Source organism: Bactrocera tryoni, chromosome 4 (genome assembly GCF_016617805.1).
Source record: "Bactrocera tryoni isolate S06 chromosome 4, CSIRO_BtryS06_freeze2, whole genome shotgun sequence".
In the NCBI taxonomy this organism is placed as follows: Eukaryota; Metazoa; Arthropoda; class Insecta; order Diptera; family Tephritidae; genus Bactrocera; species Bactrocera tryoni.
Window position 1 is genome coordinate 12,356,473 of NC_052502.1, and position 25,977 is coordinate 12,382,449.

A 25,977-nucleotide genomic window follows, 5' to 3' on the forward strand; every position below is an offset into this window, starting at 1 on the left:
TCTACTCGACGTTATTTTCGCAATTGCTTCAGATACTTTAAACGAGTCTATAACTGACACGCTTCATACACAAACCATTTACAAAATCGTTTGGGTCCAACTATAAGAAATGTTGAGATCTTCCGCGATCTCTCCGATGTCAAGTCGACAATTTTCAAGCGCCTTACCTTTTTCCACGTTATCTTCATTAAAAGAGGTGAATGAACGACTCGCATGAGACAAGTTTTCGATGACATCGCGACCAAAAACTTGAGTTCGTGTCAAAGTAGAATCTTAAAAGAAACTCTGCAACATTTCATTGATTCCGTAACAAACTTTTAAGCTGCCAAAAACGCACTAATTAACATTTATAGATCAAACTTCACACGGCATAAAAAGAAATTCTTTCATACTAGGAACAATTTTAATCGATTTGACTTCCGCGCTCACTTTACTCGGACCAATCTCTTTCATATTTAATCATACATATATACATATAGAGGGCTTTATGTTCCATATTCCAGGTTAACACTTTCTTAAGATTGGGCTAAGGTCCTAACCGTACCTCTGTCTATATACATATTCTTTTTTTCAATTTCATCGGAATCAAATTCTCTCGTCTTGCTGACCCAATAATCTTAATCCCTTAGTTTTAGATAACTGAATTTTGTGTTTCTTTATTTTAATTATTACTTTGGGCCGATAAATAGTTTAATATAAGTTCAAGCTTTACTTAATTTAAATATATTCCTCTAAACTAATTTAGAGAAAGTATGGCAATATGGTGGTTTCGTGTTTCAAAATTATCACTTCCGAGAAGATAGAGCCTAAAATAACAGCAAATCTATCCACTGGGCCAAACGATGCTCTCGATCCAGTCCAAAAAGGAAGACACACGACTGTACAGACCAGGAGTGGAACTGCCACAACTGAAGCCAGCTGAAATTACACCAACTACACGGTATTTATTCAAAGCCTCGTCGACCACCAAATTCAACGGACCGCCTGAGTCACCCTGACAGGCATCCTTTGTTAGACCCGGGTCATGCGCGCACAACTGACTTGCGATGATCCCATCTCTATTGCGACGCGTCAAGCCGTTGTCTACGTAACTTTCATTACATTTCGAGTTGTCAACGATCGTCTGACGGGCTTTCAATAAAACATCCGATTTTTCACGCGCTACGAGCAAGAAGAAAGCCAAAGTTTAACAAAAAAATGTCGACAATAAATTTTGTATGGTGTGTATTGCTTACTGCTTCTATTAATGACACCCCAGCCGGTGACATAGAGCGCAGATTTAGCTGGCGGATCATCGGGATCGGTATAAAGACATGTCGGGAACACATTGTTGCTATAAGTAACTTCGTCCTCCAATTCCAGCAAGCCCACATCGTTATAAACATTAGCGCTCGTGTAGTCCGGATGTATGTGAACTTTCTGCGAGAGGATGTATGGTATATAGGACGATATTTGAATTCGGTCATGAACATGCGTTACCTTAATTTTGATTTCAACCGCTGCCTTCATTTGTTCGGTATCCGTGAAATTCACCACACCCATACGCACCATAACCGGTATTTGTCGGGTGACTAAACAATGTGCCGCAGTCAAAACATAGCGCTTCCCAATCAAAGTACCACCGCAATTATATTCCACTGCACCATCTGTGTCGGTCAGTCCAATGGCCACCATATGTGGATATTCACCTAATTCTACCGGTGTACCGCCTAGAATGTGTGGTGTAAGCAGCGGCTGCAATTGTTCATCGATTTCAATGCAAGCTGTCAGGTGGGAAAAAGTGCGGTTAGAATCGATTTTTAATCCATACAAATCGGTATATGTTTTTGAACTCACCTTTCACAGCTGGCCGATCATCGGATCGTGTTTTTATGGTTGTTGTGGGAACGGAGAGGGAGCTGCAGTAGTTGAAGATTATAAATGTCGTTTATATATGTAGTATATATGGTACCACTGGTGTTTAACTTACGGACAACAGATAATTTCCTCGAATATTGTGAATCCACATCGGCTTATATCACGTCTTTTCAGGCTCAGTTGAGCCATGGCATACGGCAGATCCGCACATCTGCTTGCCTCAGTGCAAATACCTCTATAATTTTTATTCTGACATTGATCACCTACTGAAACGAAATTAAAAAAAGAAATGTGTGTTAGGTAGCTGTATTATATTAACTCACAAGTATTTCGTCAGACCAAAATATTTCTACAAGGTCTGAATAATACGCTCGGAGATTGAAGCATATTGCCAGATTAGTTCATACCAAATTTTGTGAACCCGTTCTGTCAAATAAAAATGTTTTCCATGCAAAGATTCGATTGGTCAGTTTGTATGACATCTATATGCTATGGTGACCCGATATCGGCGATTACGACAAATTTGCAACTTTTTAAGGAGAAAAAGACGTGTGCAAAATTTCAGATCGAGATCAAACGGTCGGACGGATATGGCTAAATTTTCTAGACGAGATAACAACAGCGCACCAATCGTTTTTTTTCAAGTTCAGCCAGGTCCTTTTCCACCTGGTTTTTTCAACGGTGTGGAGGTCTTCCTCTACGCAGAACCTTTCTATAGAAAACCAGTAACGTCAACTCATCAGAAGTTGTCATCGTCTATGCCTCTTCACCATATAGCTGGACAAGGTTGATGAGTGACATGTAAAGTTTGGTCTTTGTTCTTTAAGAGAGGACTTTCTTTCTCAATTGCCTACTCAGTCCGAAGTAGTACCTGCTGGCAAGAGTTATTTTGCGTTGGATTTCAAGGCTGACTGTGTTTTTGCCATTAATATTGGTTCCAAGGTAGACGAAATTATCTACGACTTCGAAGTTATGACTGTCAACCGTAACGTGGGAGCCAAGTCGCGAATGCGGTGACTGTTTGTTTGATAACAGGACATATTTCGGCTTTCCCTCGTTCACTACCAGATCCCTTTGCTTGGCTTCCTTATCCAGTATAGAGAAAGCAGAACTAACGTACACTCTTATGAAATATTGTACCTGCTCGATTAAGTTCTGCAGTCGAATTATTTTCTCCAGCAGTACATTGAAGAAGTCGAACGTTAGCGAGAAGCCTTGTCTGAAACCTTGTTTGCTATCGAACGGATCGGAGAAGTCCTTCCCGATCCTGAAGGAGCTTTTGGTATTGCTCAACGTCAGTTTACATAGCCGTAGAATGGAGCCATGCGTAGAAGTTCACGCAAATGAGGAAAGTTCTCTGACCGCCATTCACTTGGAAGTGGCCAGATACGATTCTTTTACATATGCCTCAAACAGCTCACGACTTCCGGTCTTAGACCAAGTATCCTCTGGGTAGCGGTAAAAACATCCGTTTGAAGGCGAGCTAAAGTGAGAAGGCGAAACATCAGCCTCGGAGACAGTGCTTGAACATCCTCGAGAGATAACTCAGAGAGATAATAGAGGTTCTCAAAAACTCTAATGGGTCGAATCAAAACTTTATGTATAATTTTCTCAGTATGAAGCTTATCAATGCTAGACTCGTACTAAAATACTTGAATATTTTGCAAAGAATATGTCGACTAGAGATCGCACAACAGATGCAGGACAACGTTGCTGAGAACTTAAGATTCGTCAAAAGCATCATGACTGGTGACATGGCCAGATTATGAATGCGACCTCAAAACTATACAACAACCTAGCGAATAGCGTTCTAAAAATGAGCTGAAACTGAAAGATATTTAAATTCGCTAAAGAAAAAATTCGCTGAGTGCCATTCCAGCCCAGGCTTATAACAAGTTTACGGAAATTTGGTTTAAGCTTTGGCTTGTTTGTATTTGGTCAGAAGCCTACTTTGAGAGCAAAAGTAAAGAATTTTATTATTGTAAATACCTGAAAATGTAGTTTTTTATCAGTCCGGATCATTTTTGATCACATGGTATATTAATATGTACCTCACATATAAATGTATATAAAAATCTAATATCGACTACTTACCCTCCATTTGAGCTATGCTCTTTCCAAACAGGGCGGCAAACACGCTCCCCAGCAGCAGCAGCATCTTGTAATGTTCACTTGGTCGGGATTTAGAGTGTTTGAAATACATTTCCGATTTTTATATGATTAACAATTTAAATCAGTTTGCACAATTATTCTTACTGAGCGGCCTCTAAGCGTTGCGGGGCAGTTTTATCACTTAAACTGGCTGGAAGTGTGTATGCACAATATGTATGTTATGGCAGCTGCACGCAATACAGTTGGTATTAAGTCATTGAACCGTGAACGAATCTGCAATTAAATGTTCATGCATGTAAAGATATTTGTACATATATACCTGTGTTCGACACCGGTTTTATAAGCAAATAAATATTAACTTTTATACGTGTGACCTTGCGCACTGCTGCAGATAGCGGAAGAAAACCTTGACATTGACAAACTATATTTCGCGATTGTTGCAGCCGCAGTTTAAGTGAGGCTTTTAATATAATTTTAATTTATTTTTACTTTCGTTTATTTTACATTATTTTACTTAATTTTATTTTATTTTATTTTATTTTATTTTATTTTTTTGTATTTTATTTTATTTCATTTTATTTGATTTTTTATTATTTTTTCTTAACAACTCTCTGTCTCTCCTGAATTTAACTCGTGAATTTTAGTGACCGCCGTCGCTGGCTCGAATAAGTTCCAGCCGGTTAGCCCGATTCTCAACCACAAGCCGCATGTCAACAATAACGCGCCAAATATTCTCCACCAAGGCGTCAATCGTCTCGAGCTTATCTGCGTAGACAAGTTACTCCACAGTACTATGAGGTATACTCCAACGTTGATAAATCACCACACCACAGGGCCACCGACGCGACATAACGCGCTCACCAAAAGTTTTTTTCAATAAATTGACTGTTTCTTTGACTGCGTGGCCGTCTTGTTAGAATCAAAAGTCATTAGCAACAGCATCTGCCAATCGAGGGACGAAGAAGTCATTAACCATGGCTCTATAGGATTACCCATTAGCTATAACATTATTTTGGCGATATAACTCCGTCTCAACAATAGCTTGTAGATTATCATCACTCCAAATACAATAATTTCGTTTATTAATGTTCCCTTTCATCCAAAAGTGAGCTTCATCACTTAACGAAGTTTTCTTGTGAAAACTGAAATCCGTGGCCATCTCGTTTTGCGGCCATTAAACGAACGAGCCACGCGCTTGTTGGTCAGTCGGCTTCATTTCCTGCACGAGTTGGATTTTTTAAGTCCGCAATCCAAGATTTTTTCACAAAGTCTTTCATAAAGTGTATGGGAACAGCTCTAATTATTGCGCGCCTTGGCGGATGGACTAATTTCGGTCCTCTTCGATACTCCGCTTCACAGCAGCAATAGCCTCTTCGATAAGCGCCTCTTCGATAAGCGCCTCTTCGATAAGAGTAGCCTCTATGAGGATGCGCATTAATCACCTGCAGTAAACATGGTGTGAAAACGATCAAAGATTGCTAGAGTTGCCGACTTAGCGATTATCTTGACATAATATTGGAAATAAGGCGCCAATTCGTCGTGCGAACCAAACCATTAAACTTTGTTCCACAGTTTGTTAACTATGAAATGGCTAACTTAGCCGAATTGCCATTTCATAGTAGGCAGACTGCCGAACAAAGTTTAATGGTAACAGCCGACAAAGAGACCAACTCCGAAAAACATACTTGTAAAAAAACACACATTATATTAAGAGATATATTTAGAATTTTTCTTTGCTACTTTTAAAATGGAAACCGGTAATACCTGTTTTGATTATTTTGGCCTAATGAACCGTAATACATGATATACACATATGTAACTAATCAAATATAATGAAATTATATATGCCTAAATTCTAAAATATTTCCAAAAACCCTAAGCTTTTAGGTACCAAGAACTTCCTCTAAAAACTCAATGCTAAGAACAAGCAATTTCCTTTAACCTCGGCTACACGGAGGACATAATTCCCCTCACAAATGTATTTCTTGTTGAATAAACGATTTTAAACAAGTTCGTTTTCATGTTTTTAATGGGTCAGCTTGCATTCTAGCTACAAGTACATATATGTTATAGTAGTCCGTTCTGAAAAATATTTCATGAAATTGTAGCGTTGTCTTGGACAATAGTATATTACAAATAAAAAATATATATTTGGAAAAGTAAAGAAGTTGTTCATACAAAACCTTGATTTAGTTCGATCAGTTTGTAGGTCAGTAATATCATATAATAGTCAAATATCGGTAGTTTAGACAAAGGAAACTTCTTTATCCAAGTTCGCCGATTTTTCGAACTACTTTCGTATGACACAATCGACAAATAGACCATATCAGAAATTGTTTTTATTACTGCGAGCTTTGAAATGAAAAGCGTAAAAAGTATTTCTCCACACTTTTCATTATTACACTAATTAATTTATGAAATTGTATTATGTAATTTTTGATGCGAAAGGTAATAAAATTTCTCACTTTACAAAAATTTATACTTTTTTACAAAAGTTAAAAGTTTTCGAGTTAAATTACCTCGCAACCGAACAAAGGTTTCTTAAAAAAAAATGAGCGTATATAACGTTTTTAACAATACTTGTAAATTGCAAAAATATTGCTAAATAGACTTTTTGGTAGTAAAATTTAATTGTAATTTTTGCTAATAAAATATAATTGTTTTTCATTAACATAAATAAATACTAATGAAGTGTTTTTTCAGCCTTAATTTGTTATATACACTGGCGAATTTGAAAAAAATAATTTTTTCATTAATTGCATTGTGACAAAAAAGTACCCAGAAATTGTAAATAAAATAAATAAATAATAATAAAGGCGACAAAAAAAACATTGATGAATAATTCTCAATATTTATTTTGTCACCTTTAAAGAAAACACCACCAGGTGTAATATACTTATGCTAACGAATTTTCCAGGATTCGAAATACTTTTCTTAAGCACTTTTTGAGATGGCCTTCAACTTCTTCAGCGAATTTGGTTTTATCTTTTCGATCGCCTGAAAACGAGTTCCACAAAAGGCAATTTCGGATTTAAGAACAAAAAAAAATCACTCGGAGCCAAACCTGGTGAACACGGTGGTTGATCGATGGTATTCATTGCGTTTTAGACCATATTTCGGCCATAATCGAGGCTCGATGCGGTGTTGCATTATCATCGTGTAAAATCCATCAATATTTCTTCAACAATTCCGGCCATTTTCGACGGATGTTCTCACTCAAACGCCTCAATACGGGTGCGAAAATGAGCTTCGAACAAAGAGCCAACATTTTATTTTAAAATTGCTAAAACTTTCACCGAAACGTTTCAATTGATGAAACAAACTTATGGCGATGAATCCCGTAGCAGAGTGCACTATTGGTTTCAATGTTTCCAATGTGGTCGTGAGGACATAAATGACGATCGACATGTGGGCCAATCAAAATCCGTGATCACCGGAAATTCCATCGAAACTGTGCGTGAATTCATCAAAAATCAGCCGAAATCATCATTGAAATTCATGGAAATGGAATTGAAGATCTCCAAAACAACGATTTATCGCATTTCGACCGAACATGTGGGCTTACGAAAGGTGTGTGCAAGGTTTGTTCCGCACTTATTGGCTGACGAACAAAAATTGCTCAAAATCCAACATTCGAAGAACGCTTGTGACCGATTATTTGACCAAAAATCACATTTTAACCATTAACCACTCCCCGTATTTAGCTGATATGGCACCGTTCGACACTCCTTCCTTTTCGGAAAAATGCATTTGCCCATGAAAGGAAAGTATTATGCAGACGTAAAGGCCAATCAAAAAGCTTGTACCGGCTTACTAGCAGTCATACCGACCAACGAGCCAAAACACTCGTTCGACATGCTTTTAGACCGTGCAAAAAGCTGTATTGAAGCAGAAGGAGACTATTTTGAATAAAATAAATTGATTTTGCCGAAAAAACCAGTTGTTCTATTTTTGTTTTTTTAAAGTCCTGTTTACTTTGGAACGCATCTTGTACTTGCCTGACGATTTTGATGCTTTAACTTTTTTAATATTTTCATCAGTTGAAGAGATCGAAGGTCGTCCAGAATGAGGCATTCTTAAACGATCTCTCGACCATCTTTGAAGACTTTCTACCACTTGTAAGTTTGTATTTTTGATTAACTGAATCACCGTTAGCCTTTTCCAACACTCGCAACGAATGCGCACACGAAATATGGTTAGAAATACAAAATTTGAAACAAATTCTTTGTTCGATATTTTTATCGATTGTAAAAATCGCAACGCACTACTGAGGTGTACCGCCTTAAACAGCTGCTGTAAACAAACTGGTTGACAGATCGCACTCATATTTGGCATAGTAATTAAGGATAGTCCAACCAGCTTAGCGAAATACATTTTTTTGAAATATCATTTACCCGGAGAATTTACTATAAATTACAATTTCCAAGTACACTTTTATCTCAAAGTATATCGATTGAAACTGTACATACTCATATTTAAGAATATTCTCCAAAAATTTTGAAGTTCATCCGGCAAATAGTTTAAAAAAAACCTCACTATAGCATACATCTGCCATACACCCTAATCGATCCAGGTTTTAAATGGAAAATCCTTTTATTTGACAAGATATATTCTTCCTAGCTGCGAGCCAAACTCACCGATTCAGATTAACGATAAGGTTTCGTCTTGTTTTTTTGTTGAATTAGAACTTATCAAAACCAAAAATCAGTTAGTTTTGTTATCAATTTAGGTCGTCATTTTTTTGTATGTATTTGTAGTAGAGCACATGTACTATATATTAAAAATCAACAATAATCATATTGCGAAATATAAAAATCACCCCGCTGTAGGGACTCTACCTTTCATAAAGACCTGTGCGAAGTTATTCCCGTCACAAAAATTGCTTTTGCAATACACGCAAATGTATTTTTTACATACATATGTATGTATTGTATATATAGTATATCGATAGATTAGTAGCACATCTATTTACATATATACAAGTATGTTTGTAGGTATGTATGTATGTATATAGTCCAAAGCTGCGCTTGTTGTCAGTCTTATCACTTTGCCATTGGCAATTAATAAATATGTGGATGCACTATATGACACTGCTTGTGTTTTGTTGTTATTGTTTTTTGCGCTTTATTTTGTTTCCTTACTTTTATTGCTTAAGAAAGCGATTTGTGCTGTGTGTGTGTTTGTGTTTTTATACACACTTTTGCTGCGTTTTTCGCGCGTACTCAACAGTTGCTCATCCGGTTTGTAATTTTTTTTTGGTTTTTTGTTTTTAATTTTCGGTTAATATGTAATTGTAAACAAAGTATGCAAAATTTAAAGGAACCTTTCAACCGCAGTGATTTGGTCGCGTGATGAAAAATATATTTATTTTTTTTATTAGTTTTTTAGTTATAATTAGAGTAATGGAGTTTTTTCCAAAACAACATTCTAGTTCTACTTTTAATATGCGGTGTTCAGCAACACGCCACTGCTAAGCGAGCACTGTCTGGCGAGCTGAGCTGCAACAAGATCTCGAGCTCTCAGCGCACTCCGCTTGAAAAGCGTAGTAGAAGGCGAAAGAAAAGCGTAGTATAAAAAGAATTTGTGGAGCATACTACTAAAAAACTTATAATTAATACAAAAAAATTAATAAAAAATAATTAATCAAAAAATTATTAAAAAAAAATCAATAAAAAATTAAAAAAAATTAAAAAAAAATTAATAAAAAGAAATTGTAAGAAAAAATTTAGTAAAAAATAATAAAAAAATTAAAAAAAATTTAAAAAAAAATTAATAAAAAATTAATAAAAAATTAATAAAAAAAAATTAAAAATTAAAAAAAAATTAATAAAAAAAATTAATAAAAAATTAATAAAAAAATAATAAAAAATTAATAAAAAAATTATTAAAAGAAAATTAATAAAAATTAATAAAAAATTTATTAAAAAAATTAATAAAAAATAAAAAATTAAAAAATAAAAAAAAATAAAAAAATTAAAAAAAAAAATTAATAAAAAATAATTAATCAAAACATTATTAAAAGAAATTTAATTAAAAAAAATAAAAAAATTTATTAAAAAATTAAAAAATTATTAAAAAAATTAAAAAAAAAATTTAAAATTAAAAAATTAATAAAAAATTAAAAAAAATTAATAAAAAAATTAAAAAAATTAAAAAATTAAATTAATAAAAAAATTAATAAAAAAATTAATAAAAAAATAAAATAAAATAAAAAGAAATAAAAAAATTAAAAAAATTTAAAAAAAATTAAAAACAAAAAAATAAAAAAATGTATTATACTAAAAAAAATATTTTTTTTGCATACCTCGAAAACTTCTTTGTTAACATATAAGCCCATCTTAACCCCAAAAATCCCGAGAAACTCCTACACCAACTTATGCTCCCGAGTAGAATAAAATTTAGTAAAAAGTAGTTGAAGAGATTGGCACAAATCTTCTCCAATTGGTGCGCTAGTGAACACTGGCCAGCTCAATTGTGTGCTGTGTTGCTGGAGAGCCAAGCTTCTGAATTTACGTCACTTTGAGAGACATGCTTATACATATGTATATGCCGAGTATTTAAGGCAGCCAAAAATAAATACTTATGTATTTACATATGTTTTCCGACCAGATAAGCTCAGCTTAGCAGTTCAAGTAGACTTAGGTTAATTGCCAACTTAGCCAAAGAAGCGAAAAGGGAGAAAGTGGGGATAGTGAGCGTAAATATATGAAAATCGGCTTAGCAGCTGACAGCAGATTTGATGCTATATATGTTTTGCTGTCATATACCAAAAACATATAAGCTTAACTATAAACTTCTCAGCACCAGAAAGTGTTATTCAAAACATTTTAAAGACTTTTTTGTTATTATATAAATCGTTGTTGATTTCATCGACTTTTAAATATAAACATATTTTGAAATAAATATTTTTTAAATATAGAATTTTTAGTCAGTAAAATTTGGCATGTTTTAAAAGAGTTGCCACACGGGCGAAAAACAAATTTTACTCTAATTTGTAAATATAGTGTAGAGAGTGTTTACACGCAATTTATTAATTATCGAAAACAAAAGTAAATAAATAGTAGGACTTTTTAACTTAAATTTCGCGCTAAAACCTATCCGTCGAAAAATGTTTTTTCTATGATGGATATCAATGACATCTGCGCCAAATGTCACATCAAAATAATCATCAGTGTTGACTGAAAATTATTCAATAAGGAAATTCCATAGAATTTTGTTTTTGGAATCAAATTTTCGGTTGTTGAAAAGTTTAGGATGTTGGAAAAGCCCTACGGTCATTATTGTTTGTGGAAAGCAATGTTTTTGATTGCTGCAAATTATTCAAAGTGGGTTGAGAACGCGTTGACAACGAACCACGTCCAGGACGGCCATCAACACAACATCAACTGATGATCAAAAAGTCAACAAAATGAAAGAATTGATTGGTGCTTGAGAATCGGTGGTTAGCAGTCAGAGGTCTCGCTGGCATGGTTGAAATATTGGGAGGATCAGTGAAAACCATTTTAAACGATCATTGGAGCCTCAGAAAAGTGAAGTGGAACTAATCAGCACGATTGGTCAATCAATCTTTTCGTAAAACAGCGCCGCATTAACGTCTGTGTAACAATGCTTTCCGACTACCAGGATGTTATAAAACGTATTATTACTGACGATGAGTTTAGGATCTATACTTGCGACCTGGAAACAGACGATCCCGAATATCGTGGCAAAAATGAATCGTAGCCGAAAAAACCACGTCAAAGCAGTTTAAAAATCAAAGTTACGTTGATAGTTTTCTTCGATTTTCGAGGTGTAGTGCTCACGAATTCCTTCCGACTGGCCAAACTGTCTGCAAGGCATATTATTTGAGTATTATGCGTCGTCTGTGCGAAGCTATTCGTAAAAAGATGCCGAAATTATACATTGGGCCAAATCAGGATGGTATGGAGGATACTAATTAAATCGCTGTTTTGAATGCTCAAAAATGCAGTTCTCTCAATCGATGTGTGAGAGCTCGCATAATAGTGGTTAAGAGCGATCCGTCTACTGTGGTTGGTTTTCCTGATTTCTGGAAAGACAGCCTGCATAAAAAGAGGCAACCATTTGCTTGGAAGTGTGCTAACAACTTTTGTTGGATTCGGCTCATCTGGGTGTTTACACCCTTCAAATCGACGGCTGTTTACTTTCGGGCTCATACGCGTCTATTTAGATGTTATAGACGTGTTTTGAAACATCGCTATTGCATTTTATTAACATTTTTCTCGACCAACCGCCACGGAGCGATTAGTGAGCGATTGACAAATTGTGTAGAATCCAACGTGAATAAATTTTTCTTACAGTCAAATGTTTATGCACTATTTAATGTACTTGTATGCCAGTACAGCTCTTCACTGGGGGTGTTTTTTTACGTGGCGGGTCCCAAATCCAGCGCACAACCCTTGTAGGGAATGTTTCGCCTTCTCACTTTAGCTCGCCTTCGAACGGATGTTCTTAGGCTACCCAGAGGATACTTGGTCAAAGACCGGAAGTAGTGAGCTGCTTGAATCGTTTCATGTGTAAATGAGCTCGCATCGTTTCTGGCCACTCCCACTGGCTGACTCCATCCTCCAGGGCAAGACGAAATATCTCCTGTCATCAAACAAACAGTCGTCCGAGATGACTTTGCTCTCACGTCACTGTTGACAGTCATAACTTTGAAGCGTAGATAATTTCGTCTATCTTGGAACCATCAGCAAAACCAAACTCTATAAGTCACTCATAAATTCCCGTCCTTGTATCACACAGAGTCTCCTGCTGACGATGTCATACAACGGATAACAATCCGTGCGAGTTTCGAGAGAAAAGTTCTGCGAAAGATTTATGGTCCTTTGCGTGTTAGCCACGGCGAATACCGCATTCGATGGAACGATGAGCGAATTAAAAGACAGCGGCTACGCTGGCTAGGTCATGTTGTCCGGATGGACGAAAACACTCCAGCTCTGAAAATATTCGACGCAGTACCCGCCGGGGGAAGCAGAGGAAGAGGAAGACCTCCACTCCGTTGGAAGGACCAAGTGGAGAAAGACCTGGCTTCGCTTGGAATATCCAATTGGCGCCACGTAGCGAAAAGAAGAAACGACTGGCGCGCTGTTGTTAACTCGGCTATAATCGCTTAAGCGGTTTCTACGCCAATTAAAAGAAGATGCCAGTACCATAATGCCTATAGTTGTCTCAATCACACGATAGGTCACATGATAATCTTGCAATACTAGTTTGCACATAACGTCAATAGTTTTTGGATAACCTTCCCGAAATTCGTCTTGGAGTGATCTGCGACCTCGATTGAATTCACCATACCATCAATGAACTCTGGTCCCTGATGGAGCTTCATCGCCAAAAATTGATTTAAGTTCATCTATGCTCTCTTGAAGACTTGATCCACGTCGGAAGTTGTAAAATATAGTCGCGTGGAAATGTTTGCGATTCAATTTCATTTTTTGATAGAGAAGAATATTTTAAGTTACTGTAAACAGCACAAAAAGCGCTGGTATGTGAAAATGTTCGGAGTATACATATCAACAAAAATATCAAAGTTTATGATAAAATTATGAGCTTGCATTTCATTCCTAATGTTGCCAAATGCCGAAGTATAAAAGGCAACCTAAGTGTGTTTTCCATAGATGTTCTGATGGGAGCTCACCAATAACATTAGTATCATGATACTTTACAAATCTTTCAGCAGAGGTTGCTGTTGATTCACTGGAAACCATAACGCCGAAGAAGTTGTAAAAAAGGGCTGGGAAGTGATCGAAGTTCCGTTGTTCTCTTGCGACTATCCCACCGGGCTTCATATGAGCTCGATGGGCGCTAGACAGTGAACAACACATGCAACATTGCGAAGAAGGATGGACCAAATTAGAATGCATGTCATCAATTTCAGCTAAAATTATCAAAGATAATTGTCCCAAACCTTTCTGCTCACCTGTTCAACTTTAGCCAAATTGAAGTAGATTTACCTTTGGTCAATGGCATAAATTGACTGAAATTAATCTGGATCACTTCAAAAGTTTTGTGAATCTACTTCAAAACACAGTTCACAGCTTCCTTCGCCACGGATACCAGGTCCAAAACTCAAGCAAACCAGTACAAATATCGATATGGCAAACATATACTGAGGATTTCGAGAATTTTTTTGCGTTCTTGGCCAATATTTACTTATGTAATGTAATGCTTTTTGTAAGAAAGCTGTGCTCCCGGAATCTTCTTATCACTTAAGGTTTAAATTCATATAAATTTCACCCGAACTGATTAACTAATTAAATGCGTGAGTAAAAACAAATATTCAAACGCACAAATTTTAAAGGCCAATACTAAAATCGAAAAAAACTTACTGTATTTTTTAAATATTTAGTATTTATATATGACATGTAAATATAATATAAATGATATTTAAAAGTAATTTAGAATATTTCCAATTCAATAATATAATTTTCCTTTAATTATTTGCGAATCGAATGCGTGTATTTCTATTGGACCCTCTATAAACTCCCTGACTTCTTCGGTGTGTTGCTTCTTCAAACCGTCTATGATTTCTCATGTTAAAATGTCCATTATTGAAAGTACTGCGGTTTTCCATGAATGTACTGTGTCTTCTCCTATTTATAGGTCTGCCCCGTAATGGCTTATCATTAAATATAAAATGCTCAGCGCTGCTTTCTAATTGACCTTTTAATATAGCATTTATTAATGCCTTTTCATCTAATATACCTTTTCCAACCATTGCTGCATTATTATAGATCAGTTCATCCTCACCCGGAATAGGTTTTCCATGCAATTCCCCACTGTTGTTTGTATCTTCAAGCTGTACAGATTTACCGCCGAAAATAGCAGGATTTTGACTAATTACACCATTTAGTCCACCTATATGGTTTTCCTTCGGGATGGGATTGCCATTAAATATAGCATTAAATCTTTCATTTTCATCGAAAAAAGGATTACCATTTGCCTTTTGATTAGCCTGTATATTCGACACTGGATTTTCGTTGAATAAGCCATTATTATTTTCGGCAATAACTGGAACAATATTTCCTTTCCATTTCCCAATACTACTTACACTTCCACTTTTACCAGGGTTGCCATTGAATAGCGCTTTAAATCTTTCATTCTCGTCGAAAAAAGGGTTACAGTTTAACTTTTGATTGTTCTGTACACTCGATATTGGATTTTGATTGAAAATCGCGTTATTATTTCCATTTATAACCGGAACTGGATTTCCCTTGCTCTCCTCGTTGTCATTAGCATTACCGACCTGTTCACGATTACCACCGAAAATAGCATTAATTTTAGCTTTTAAATTTTCAGCAGAATCTTGATCAATTACACCGCTGGGCCTAACCCTATCATCATCAATCGGCAGAGGATTGAATAAAGCATTAAATCTTTCATTTTCATCAATAACAGGGTTACCATTTAACTTTTGGTTGCTCTCTACATTCGGTATTGGATTTTGATTGAAAATACCGTTATTATTTCCATTTACTAACGAAAGAGGGTTTACCTTCCCTTCGTCCTTACTATTATCACTTCCTACATGTACAGGGTTATTATCGAATACAGCTTTCACACTTTCATTTGCATCGACCACCGGATTACCTATAAATTCTCCATTGCCTTGTACATTCGGCACTGGAGTTGCACTGAAGAATCCGTTATTATTTCCATTTACGAACGGTACAGGATTTGTTTTAGTTTCCTCTTTACTTTCATCATTTCTGATATGTTCAAGATTATTGCCGAATATATCATTAATTCTTTCATTTTCATCGACAGCAGGGTTGCCATTTAACTTTTGGTTGTTCTGTAGATTCGCCACTGGATTTGCAATGAAGAATCCGTTATTATTTTCATTTACAACCGGGAAAGACTTCCCCTTCTTTTCGTCTTGACTATTTTCATTTCCATTCTGTGCAGAGTTATCACCGAATATGGCATTTAATCTATCATTTTCATCGATAACAGGGTAACCATTTAACTGGTTACCCTGTACATTTGGCTGTGGATTTGCAATGAAAAATCCGTTATTATTTTCATTTACAACCGGAAAAGAATTCACCTTCTTTTCATCTTGACTATTATCATTTCCGATCTGTTCAGGGTTAACACTGAATATGGCATTTATTCTTTCATTTTCATCGACAACAGGGTTGCCATTTAAATTTTGGATGTCCTGTACATTCGGCACTGGAGTTCCACTGAAGAATCCGTTGTTATTTTCATTTACAACCGGAAAAGAATTGGCTTTCTTTTCATCTTGACTATTATCATTTCCGATCTGTTCGTGGTTATTGCCGAATATAGCATTCATTCTTTCATTTTCATCGACAGCAGGGTTGCCATTTAAATTTTGGTTATCCTGTACATTCGGTACTGGATTTGCAATGAAGAAGCCGTTATTATTTTCATTTACAGCTGGTGCAGAGTCGCCTTTCCATTCCCGCACATTATGCCCACTTCCAACTTGACCAAAGTTGATGTTGAATAAAAATTTTAATCTGTCCTCTTCATCTTGTACGTGCTCTTGGAAATTGTTGCCATTTTGTTGAAAATTTATAGGTGTACTTGTAGTGCTGAGAATAGAACTATCACTAAGCGCACCGTCTGGTGGCGGCTTATGATGAAACTCAGGCTGTTTGGAGAGATCTATAAACGCGTTGGGAAGTTTGGGTGGGGTTTGCACTGGTGTTTGCCACTTTCTGCAAATATTTTTTTTAAAGTGATAGACTTTTATAAAGTAATAATGTTGAAGAAATACCAAATCAATCTTACGGACAACATATAATCTCCTCTCTAACGCCGAAGCCACAGCGGCCCACGTGATGGCTTTCCAAAGTCAGTGCCTGCATTTTGGCCTGCAAGTCAGTACACTTGCTAGCTTCCAAACATATGCCGTCGTAGCCAGCGAAATCACAAAAGTCATCAACTAAAATTTTATCAGTAATGATAACATAGTTCTGCTAATAAAATGTTATAATATCTAAATATTGCGGTATATTTACCGTCAAGCATTTGTGCATTACTAAGACCATAGAGAGCGAGCAGAATAAGTATCCGAACGACCGCGCTGAGTTGATAAATCGTAGGCATCTTGTTCGCCAACGTAGCGCCTATTTAGTATACTAAATTTATAATGAAGCAATTCGAAGTTATGGCAAACTTAAAGGCTGATCAGGAAGGGTTAAATTCATTCCAGATATCTGCAAAAATATCCTCATGATTATCGTTTGATTTTCACACTACATTGTATATATGAAATATCAACTTCCTACAGGACCTATGTACATACTTGCCAAAATCTTAGAAGTCCACATGTCTCTTACCTTCCCTTACCTTTGAGATTTCTTGAGCAAAAGTTAAGCTTTTGCAATTCGCAAATTTTCAAAATCAGATCGGAGCAACTCTTTTCAAGTTTATAGATTTCAAGAAAAATTAATTTCACCATAAATTAAAACCCTTTTTCTATACAATAAAGATTTGAGTGTGTGGCAAAATATAGTAGAATTCGGATTGTTATGAGTCTTATCAAAGCTGTCGGTTGAAAATTGTTTACTTGTTTGGGTTCCAAGAACAAGTATATATAATATACCATCTATATGTGTACCATATTTTATAGAAATTGTTAACATATAGTACTTACGTATTGATTAATCTAGATCAAAACAGACTCGTTGAAAAAAAACCCTCAAAAAAGTTGGAAATAAGTTTTTCCACAAACTCTACTGCTTATTATACTGACTTAATTGACCTTAGATATGCTAAATTCATTTTTCCAGCAATCAAGCATTCGCCATTGCTCTATATGCGAAGCGCAGAAGACATTATTTCGGATAAACGAACCGATTTGGTCTTTCATCTAATATTAGTCCACTTCACTTAAGGTGTTTTCTCACTTTTGCAAACGCGCTTATCTGGTACAACCGTCGATTGAATTGAATAGCTCTTACCTCAAAATAATATCAAAACTTCCGTGCACTATTCAGTACTTATTATCAAGCACTTGTTTTCACAATAACTGCCCGAGCATTTCTGCGTGCCTCTCGTGAAGTATGCATTTTTTAGCGATTGTACTACGGGCTTCGTTAAGCTGATAACACATACACATGTATGTATGTATGCGTAATTACAGGAAATTTGATATGAGAACGGCTTTTTTTTTTGTTATAATGATTTTTAAATATATGAAAGTACTGATACTACTACATTGGCATAGTAACGGAATCAACAATGGCGCGCCGTTCGTTTCTTCTTCTCGCAGTTTGTCGCCGTTTGGAAATACCAATTGAAACTGCGTTCTTCTCCAACTGATTTTTCCAACGAAGTGGAGATCTTCCGCTTCCTCTGCTTCCATCAGCGTGTACTGCGTCGAACATCTTTATACCTGGAGTGCTTCCGTCCAAACGCGTAGCCGCTGCCTTTTTAAGCGCTAAACTATGTCGTTGTCGTCGTATAATGCGCCCGGTTCATCGTTCTATTGCCTGCGTTCTACATCATCAAAGGACCATAAATCATCGGATGGCGACATTGTTCACGCTTCTGCACCATATACAAGTAGCTGGATGGAAGTAATGAGCGATTTGTAGAGTTTGAAACCATACGCTTAGCATTTTTGTAAAAGAAATCTCCTGGAAAAGTGATGTGCATTGGTTCTTTGGTTTGTACCAAGACTTGGCTCATATTGCATATCTGGTCAATAATAGGTTTAATAGGTCTACATTCACACGGATAGGATCCAACCAATTCGTTGACAATAAGCTTTAAGCTCTCCCATAGTACGCTCTATAGAACCTTATATGCGATAAAATAGCATCCCCATATGGATTGGACTGAGCACGCTTAGCTTCTAATCATCTGTCATGCTTATATTCCATATTCTACAAAGCATCTGATACACCTTAACGTTCCTAGCCACCATATTCGTATAGCTCGGTCGATAGGTCATCGACTCCTGTCGCTTTGATATTTGTACTTCGTCATAGTCGAATATTTAATGTCTACTCCATCTATCGCCTTCAACTTTGTTTTCGGGCTTATCATCTCCGGCTGTCGCATTTTCACTGGCATTTAGCAGAAAAAGTTTGCCTTCTTTAAATACAGTACACTCTGGGCATCGTTGATTAGATCACCTTGGTGGTTGTTGAATGAGTATGTTCCGGTCTTAAAACCTTCTAAAAGCAGCCGCATCTTTTCATAAAAAATTTCAACCATCAACCATGCCTACCAGTTTCTCAAGGTGTTAAAATCTTTATGCGTCTGCAAAATCGACTGACTTTCTTTTTATATCCCACCCCACACGTGCATAATTCACAGCTTCCGAGTATGTACGAGTACCTGAATGACTTGCTATGAAGAGTTCGCAATTTCCAAACGGTTTAATATACGGTACGAGTATAATATTTTATATATCTGAAAAAATCTATAAGAACTCAAACTTCCACTGAAAAATATCGATGATAATTGATTTTTAAAACTTTAACTGTCGAACTACTCTTGTATAAAGCTAAGACCTTTGCGAGCAACAAACTATTTTATTGTGTAGCACAACAAGATCCTATAGCCTATAATATTATATATAATCCTATCCTATAACCCTAGCCCTATACGAAAGCAGAAGGGACCATAATTTTGAAAAGGGTTTTAGAAACTACTGATTAAACAGTTCCTTAAATATCTTTTAATTACCACTTTTTTCAGGATTATTTACAGTAAATCACCAACATATTTTCACCAAAATGGTTTATGGCTGGACTATTGATGATCCTAAGAAAGAAATTCAAGGGAAACCATACTACAGTAGTCGAAGAAGTCTTTCACGGATCGAATGTCGCCGCCTGGCTACTACAGTTAGGCCAAAACTCTTTGGACTGTAATGACTTCAGTGCCGGATCTGACTAGAGCACCTGATTTGCCCAATTCCTCACCGTCATTCCTTTAAACATCAGCTGGAGCACGACTCTTTAATCACTTCTTAGCTTCGTGTATTTTATTATTATAATTCTCATAGATTTTCTTTTTACTTTACAAACACTTAAAATAGTTGTAGTTTATTTTTAAGTAACTTAGTTATACATATGTCTATTAATTTATGATGTATACTGTGTAAATATGCACTAACTTTAGTGCAGTTCATCCGGCCAGACAATGGCTTCAACGAAATCCAAAAACTTTGACACCCTGGTGTATACACCCGGCATAGTACCGCCACATACTTCTGAACCAAAGGAAACGATCCCGACGACTCTGTAGCTGTTATAAGCCGCATTTTCACTTAGGAGTAAAGGGCCACCGGAGTCACCGCCACACGAATCCTTTCCGTGCGCAAGCGCACAGAGTTGTGTATCTTCAATGCCATGATTTATAGCACGTCCAATTCTAGACGCATAACTTTGATTACATTGTGCAAGCGATAATTTATTCAGCTGCACCGCTAATAAATGTTCTGAGGTCCCTATAACCATATAATAAAAATTAAAAAAAAATATATACGCAAAAATATTAAAAAATGTCACTGAAAGTGAAATCACATTTGTTCGGACTTTATAACATACCTCCACTCTCGGTCTTTCCCCATCCAGCCGTAGTTAGTTCAATGCCGTCAGGTAACTCTGTTTGATCGGTATGCAGGCATGTCGGATTAACGGTTAGACTGTATTCGACCGCTTTAGCCAATTCAATCACTGCTATGTCGAAATAGTTTGAAAAGCTGGAATATTGCTCATGCTCAATCGTTCTCTGTCGAGGAAATTCAAATGAAAAAAAATTGTCAATAAAAAAGTTTCCCATGCGAGGTTTCGATCGTTCAGTGTGTATGTAAGCTATAATGGTCTCCTAACGGCGATTCCGACAAAGGAGCAGCCGACTGAATTCTGTAAAGGGCGTTTCTAGCTAACGAACGAGCGGATGGTCAGTTTTCTCCGAGCACCTGGAGAGTCTGGACAAATATTTTCGCGTGAAGTGTTTCTGTGAGTGGTGCAAGCCGAAAATGCAACGTTCGTTAGATCAGACGTACGCGAATAAATTCTATGTGAAACTCTGTAAATCTGCGATAGAGACGTTTAATCTGATCAAGCAGGCTTGTCCAGAGGTCGCCTATTTTTTAAAGAATTATAACGACTGGTTCATTGAATTTTTTTAAATCGACTCAGTCTTATTACTTTCCGGACAAACCCTGTGTATACAGGCATACGGACATGGAAACAGATCCAAGTAAATGTGCTTTTTTCAATAACCTTTCATTTTTGCATTTTTTTTTGACGAAGATCAATCTAAACAGATCCAAGAGCTGCAATTTCATCCTGAAAGAACAACGGTTTCGTGTGGTTTGTGAGCCGGTAGAACTATCGGTAAATATTTCTTCCAAAATGTTGTCGGTGAGAACGTAACCATCAATGGCGACCGTTATTGCGCCATGATAACCGACCATTTGATGTCTGAAATTGAATCTCGTGATATCCGCGACATTTGGTTTCAACAAAACGGAGCCACTTCCTACACATCGCATCAATCAATAGATTTATTGAGAGAATACCTCAGTGAGCAGATAATTTCACGTTTTGGGCCGGTCAATTGGCCATCAAGATCGTGTGATATCACACCGTTAGACTTTTTCCTGTGAGTATATGTAAAGACTAAAGTCTATGCGGACAATTCCGCTTCGATTCAGGCCTTGAAGCAAAACCTCACACGTTTCAGTCGCCAGTTAACAGTCGAAATGTTGAACGAGCCATCGAAAATTGGACCAGCTGAGACGTAGCCGCGGCCAACATTTAAAAGAGACAATCTTCAAGAAATAAATGCCAAATAATGTTCTCTCGATTGATAATAAAGATTCCCCATTAGATTTGTAAGTTTGTGTGCTTTTTCTTTAAAAAAGTAAGGTACGTCGAAATTGATCACTTTTTCTGTTTAATTATAAGGGTCTTATGGTCCAGTTTGTAGGAGTTTTAGGTGCCACAACGGACTGGCGTTTTAAGCCGTCCAAGTGAGATCCATCCAAGTGAGATCCTTCGACCTAAACTAACCTAACATAATTCTGTCTAATTAAGTTCCACTTCAAAAGCTTAAATGTGCATATATAGTACATATGTATATTACTCACCTTAATATCTATAGCTTGCCGATAGCGCGCTTCTTTAGGATCATTTATATTAGCAACACCCAAAGTTACTTTTATAGCTTTGCCTCCTCTCACTACGACACAATGCGCTGCTGTTAGCACGAAACGATCGTGAATCAATGTGCCACCACAGATATAATCGGGACGGTCATAAAAAATGTGAGCCATAAAAGGGTATTCCGTGGCGGACACTTTATAGCCACCGATAACATGTTCCCCTTGATATGGCCCTAAACTGCGTTCAATGTCTCGACAGGCTAAAGAATATTAATATTATTGGTAGGCACAACACAAGCAAACTCCTTTCTTCAATACTCACCACGAACAGCTGGTCGCTCAATATTGCTGCGAATACAATTAATGGCTCAATTACAAATTGAAGTGACATAAGACTCTTTCTTTACAAAAGCTTAAATACTTACGGACAACAAATTATATCTTCTTGATCGCAATGAGCCACATCCGTATCATTTAAACGCATGTTCGCCAAGCTAGCGGCTAAATGTCTGCACTGTATTTTTGTCTTGCATGTGCCATTATAGTGTCTCGTCTCACATGGTGTATCAGCTGAAATGTCAGATGTATGAGAAGAAATGCGCAGTGGTCTCCGACTCGGCCAGAGTCCTTACCTTTCACGTTCCAGATAGGCGCGGAAATGTCAATCTCTTGCATTCGTTGTCCAACTTTTCCAGCGGGCACACGGTTTTCATTGCCACCTTTTATGCTGCCCTCGGCTTTACCATGAATCGGTACGTTTCCATTAAACAGTTGGATTAGTCTTTCATTTGCATTTCCGTTTGGCATTTTTATTCGCTCGTTTTCGTTCACAGCCACAATCGGTTTAACATATTTTTTAAATATGCTATCAAGAATATTGCTTTCCTCGTTTGCATTGTCTCCGGCCCTGTCAGCATTTGAACGCCCAGTCTCTATTTGTATGCCTGCTCTAGGTTTTTCACTACTCTCCTCAGGTAACGCACAAGTTTCGGTCGGCTTAAATTCTTCTAAAATGTTGGGAACTGGACTTTGCAGTTTTGGTAAACTTGCATAGCGAAGTGAAATAGGTAAGTATTTTACCGGCATGAGAAACGAGTTACTTACGGACAACAAATTATTTCTTCCATCATCGAAAAACCACAATGACCAATTTGCTCTCGTCTCAAACCCCAGGTATGCGCCAAGGCCGGTAAGTGAGAACATTTTGTGGCTCTTAAGCATGTTCCGTTGTAACCCGCAAGATCACAGAAATCTCCCTCTAAATTAAAACACCCTTTAGTATGTCATGAATAACTCAGCGAATTATGCTCTTACTCACCGTTGTACTGTTTCGCAGCGCTAAAAGCGCTTAGTATGAGCAAGATAAACAACCGAGTATTCTCTTTAAGCTTATTTCCGGCTATTCTGTGCATTTTGCTTGGAGATCAAATTTTGCCTATAAGACAGTTCCAAAGCAATTTATCATATAAGTGGTTGGTGCCACAGTCTAGTATGCACTTTTTTAAGTTGCCTCGATTCCACTTACATATGTATGTAGAGCTTGAAAGCGTGGAACTCTTTGATATTTACATTTACTTAGTTTTGTTGTATTATTTCACTTATTTTCACTACTCTTTGACTATCTTGAGTGCAAACGTTCAACACTACCGCTATTTATAGTACACAGACCCAGCTTTTCCGTGTCTGCTGTTTGAGCGCTTGAAAAACAACGTTCAAGTCCGCTATGATTCGCACGTGTGATCGTCGTTTCGTCCACTCAACAACTGAAATATTCAGCGTCGAATTGTTGAGTTTTATTGCGAGAAAAATTGGTTTGAACACATATCATTCTGATAATAGCATATGCATATTTTAAGAATCCCTTCTTTAAGGGGTCAGTAGGGTAATCAGGCCTGTTTTTCTGACATTTTTTTCATAGAAATTTTTATTCTACAGTGAAACTTTTTTCACATATCATGAGGAATATCGTGGAGTGTATAAACAAATTTTTTCGGAATTTTTTGATGACATCTGTCGGAGAAATGGCTGGGTGAATGAGAACGCTCCGAACATCGAGCGGTATTATTATTTTTGGGCCTTTTTCGGAACCTTCCAATGGTAAGGTGGATTTCTATAAAAAAAATGTTTCTTTGCAAAATGATTACCCTACTGACCCCTTAAGGAAATCAATCACCAAGGTCAATGTACCATATGCAAGAAGTTTGTGATCGCATACGGAGTGCCGCGGATAAGCTTTCACAGAAATACGCAATCCGGCTGTTAGTAGTTTCCTCTTGAGTACCATACCATAAATTATGAAACTGAAATTTCTTCCAAATATTCAGTCTGATTCATTTGATTTTGCAAATATAAATATGGACTTTCTCGACTGGTATGATAGACTGCACTAAACTATTAATAAATACGAGGTTTGCTCTAAAAGTGTAACAAATTTTGTATTTCTTAAGAAAGTGTTTATTTAGTCATGAATATCTATTTTGTTTCCTTCAAAGTAATCATTCCCAGATATAGTGAACTTCTGCCAGCATTTTTCCAATCCTCACAGCACTTAAAGCAGTTATTTTTTCTGATTCCCGAGCCTTCAATCGTAGCGTAGCGCCGTCCTTTCATGGACCTCTTCTGTTTTGGGAACAAGAAAATCACAGTGGCCAGCAATAATCCCTTTTGGCAAGAGCTCACGAGAAAACTGTTAGCAAAACCCACAAGTTCGACCAGGCTTGATGTGCTTTTTTCCGTCTTAGTTCATGCGACAGCTTCCATGGGGATGATTGGATTTGATGTCCACGTCATAACCATAAACCAATGATTCGTCACCAGTTATGTTCGTCTGAAGCAGATCTGGGTCGTCGCGGACTGAACAATGTCAACGCAACGCAACGTACAAAAATTAACTAAACATTCAAAACGGCCGACCTTGTCAGCATAAGTAAAGGATATATGTAAGTACCAACATAACGAAACAAAACATACAGCTCTCGGAAATTTAAAATTCGCGATACTTTTTGTATAAACCTCGTAATAAAGTAGAGCTCATAAAGCGGCTGAAAAGTAATAAATGAGTCATGACACAAACATTGTAACGAATGGTGCAAAACGGAATATGTACATATACTAAGCCGAGATATTCAAAAAACAAAACAGTAAAGTCTGCCTCTGTAATTCTTATCACTCGCTTATTTTCAATAACACCGAAGTCTTACACAGAAATCGCTTGCGAAATAAATCTGTCGATGTTTTCGTTTTCATTCCTTTTCTCTTCCCAGTAAACCATACGAGAACAAAAACCGCAGCTAAGTTCACTAATATATACATATGTGTACTTCACGAATTGGCCGATATATTCGGTATAAATTCAGCTAAAGCAAGTTCTCATATTCGGTATATGATGCCGAAAATATAGACCGATTTTAACCGTTATTTAATGCGATACACTAGAAACAGAATTTGTGTTAAATCATATTCGGATATCTTCATTGGAGCTCAATATGTATATCTATTGTAGAAAGAAAGAATTTGTGGAATTCATTATAAAAGGTGATCCATTTCGAGGTTCCCTACTTTTTTTAAAGAAAAAAGCACAGAAACTTTAAATTTTGTGGGGAATGTTTAATATCATTAGAAAGAACTTCCTTTGGCATTTATTTTTTGAAGATTATCGCTTTCAAATGTTGTCCATGGTTATGTCTTAGATGGTCCATCCGTTGAGTCCAATTTTCGATGACTGGTTTGATGTTTTGCTCCAAGGCCTGGATCGAAACGGGGTTGTCCGCATAGACTTTAGACTTTACATATACCCACAAGAAAAAGTCTAACGGTGTGATATCACACGGATTTGATGGCCAATCAACCGGCCCAAAACGTGAAATTATCTACTCACCGAGGTG

At 36.7% G+C, this 25,977-nt stretch overlaps 3 protein-coding genes across 8 annotated transcripts; all 3 read right to left on the minus strand.

The window, feature by feature from the left end:
* Positions 1 to 779: 779 nt before the first annotated feature.
* LOC120775470 (serine protease persephone-like) lies at positions 780 to 9,442 on the minus strand. Of its 4 annotated transcripts, none has more exons than XM_040105663.1 (7): positions 9,293 to 9,442; positions 3,952 to 4,242; positions 1,970 to 2,123; positions 1,837 to 1,898; positions 1,480 to 1,763; positions 1,236 to 1,419; positions 780 to 1,161 (listed from the first exon to the last, which is right to left on the minus strand). In XM_040105663.1, exons 2-7 carry the CDS (start codon positions 4,058 to 4,060, stop codon positions 824 to 826), a joined length of 1,131 nt encoding a protein of 376 aa, XP_039961597.1. In that variant the 5' UTR covers positions 4,061 to 4,242; positions 9,293 to 9,442; the 3' UTR covers positions 780 to 823. The 4 variants fall into 4 exon arrangements, with proteins under 4 accessions (XP_039961597.1, XP_039961599.1, XP_039961596.1 ...); XM_040105665.1 differs by having other exon boundaries at positions 1,970 to 2,120; positions 9,111 to 9,442; XM_040105662.1 differs by having other exon boundaries at positions 9,111 to 9,442.
* Positions 9,443 to 14,359: 4,917 nt separating this feature from the next.
* LOC120775348 (probable cyclin-dependent serine/threonine-protein kinase DDB_G0292550) lies at positions 14,360 to 18,017 on the minus strand. 3 transcript variants are annotated; one of them, XM_040105499.1, is made up of 5 exons: positions 17,928 to 18,017; positions 16,983 to 17,180; positions 16,753 to 16,906; positions 16,390 to 16,679; positions 14,360 to 16,203 (listed from the first exon to the last, which is right to left on the minus strand). In XM_040105499.1, exons 2-5 carry the CDS (start codon positions 17,068 to 17,070, stop codon positions 14,423 to 14,425), a joined length of 2,313 nt encoding a protein of 770 aa, XP_039961433.1. In that variant the 5' UTR covers positions 17,071 to 17,180; positions 17,928 to 18,017; the 3' UTR covers positions 14,360 to 14,422. The 3 variants fall into 3 exon arrangements, with proteins under 3 accessions (XP_039961433.1, XP_039961431.1, XP_039961432.1); XM_040105497.1 differs by having other exon boundaries at positions 14,360 to 16,679; positions 17,928 to 18,016; XM_040105498.1 differs by having other exon boundaries at positions 14,360 to 16,679; positions 16,983 to 17,090; positions 17,928 to 18,011.
* A 1,940-nt stretch (positions 18,018 to 19,957) lies between these two features.
* On the minus strand, positions 19,958 to 23,861 carry LOC120775714 (phenoloxidase-activating factor 3-like). Its single transcript, XM_040106026.1, has 9 exons — positions 23,619 to 23,861; positions 23,412 to 23,528; positions 23,198 to 23,351; positions 22,726 to 23,138; positions 22,519 to 22,663; positions 22,416 to 22,441; positions 22,079 to 22,353; positions 20,529 to 20,712; positions 19,958 to 20,428 (listed from the first exon to the last, which is right to left on the minus strand). Exons 2-9 carry the CDS (start codon positions 23,503 to 23,505, stop codon positions 20,097 to 20,099), a joined length of 1,623 nt encoding a protein of 540 aa, XP_039961960.1. The 5' UTR covers positions 23,506 to 23,528; positions 23,619 to 23,861; the 3' UTR covers positions 19,958 to 20,096.
* Between the last annotated feature and the right edge of the window lie 2,116 nt (positions 23,862 to 25,977).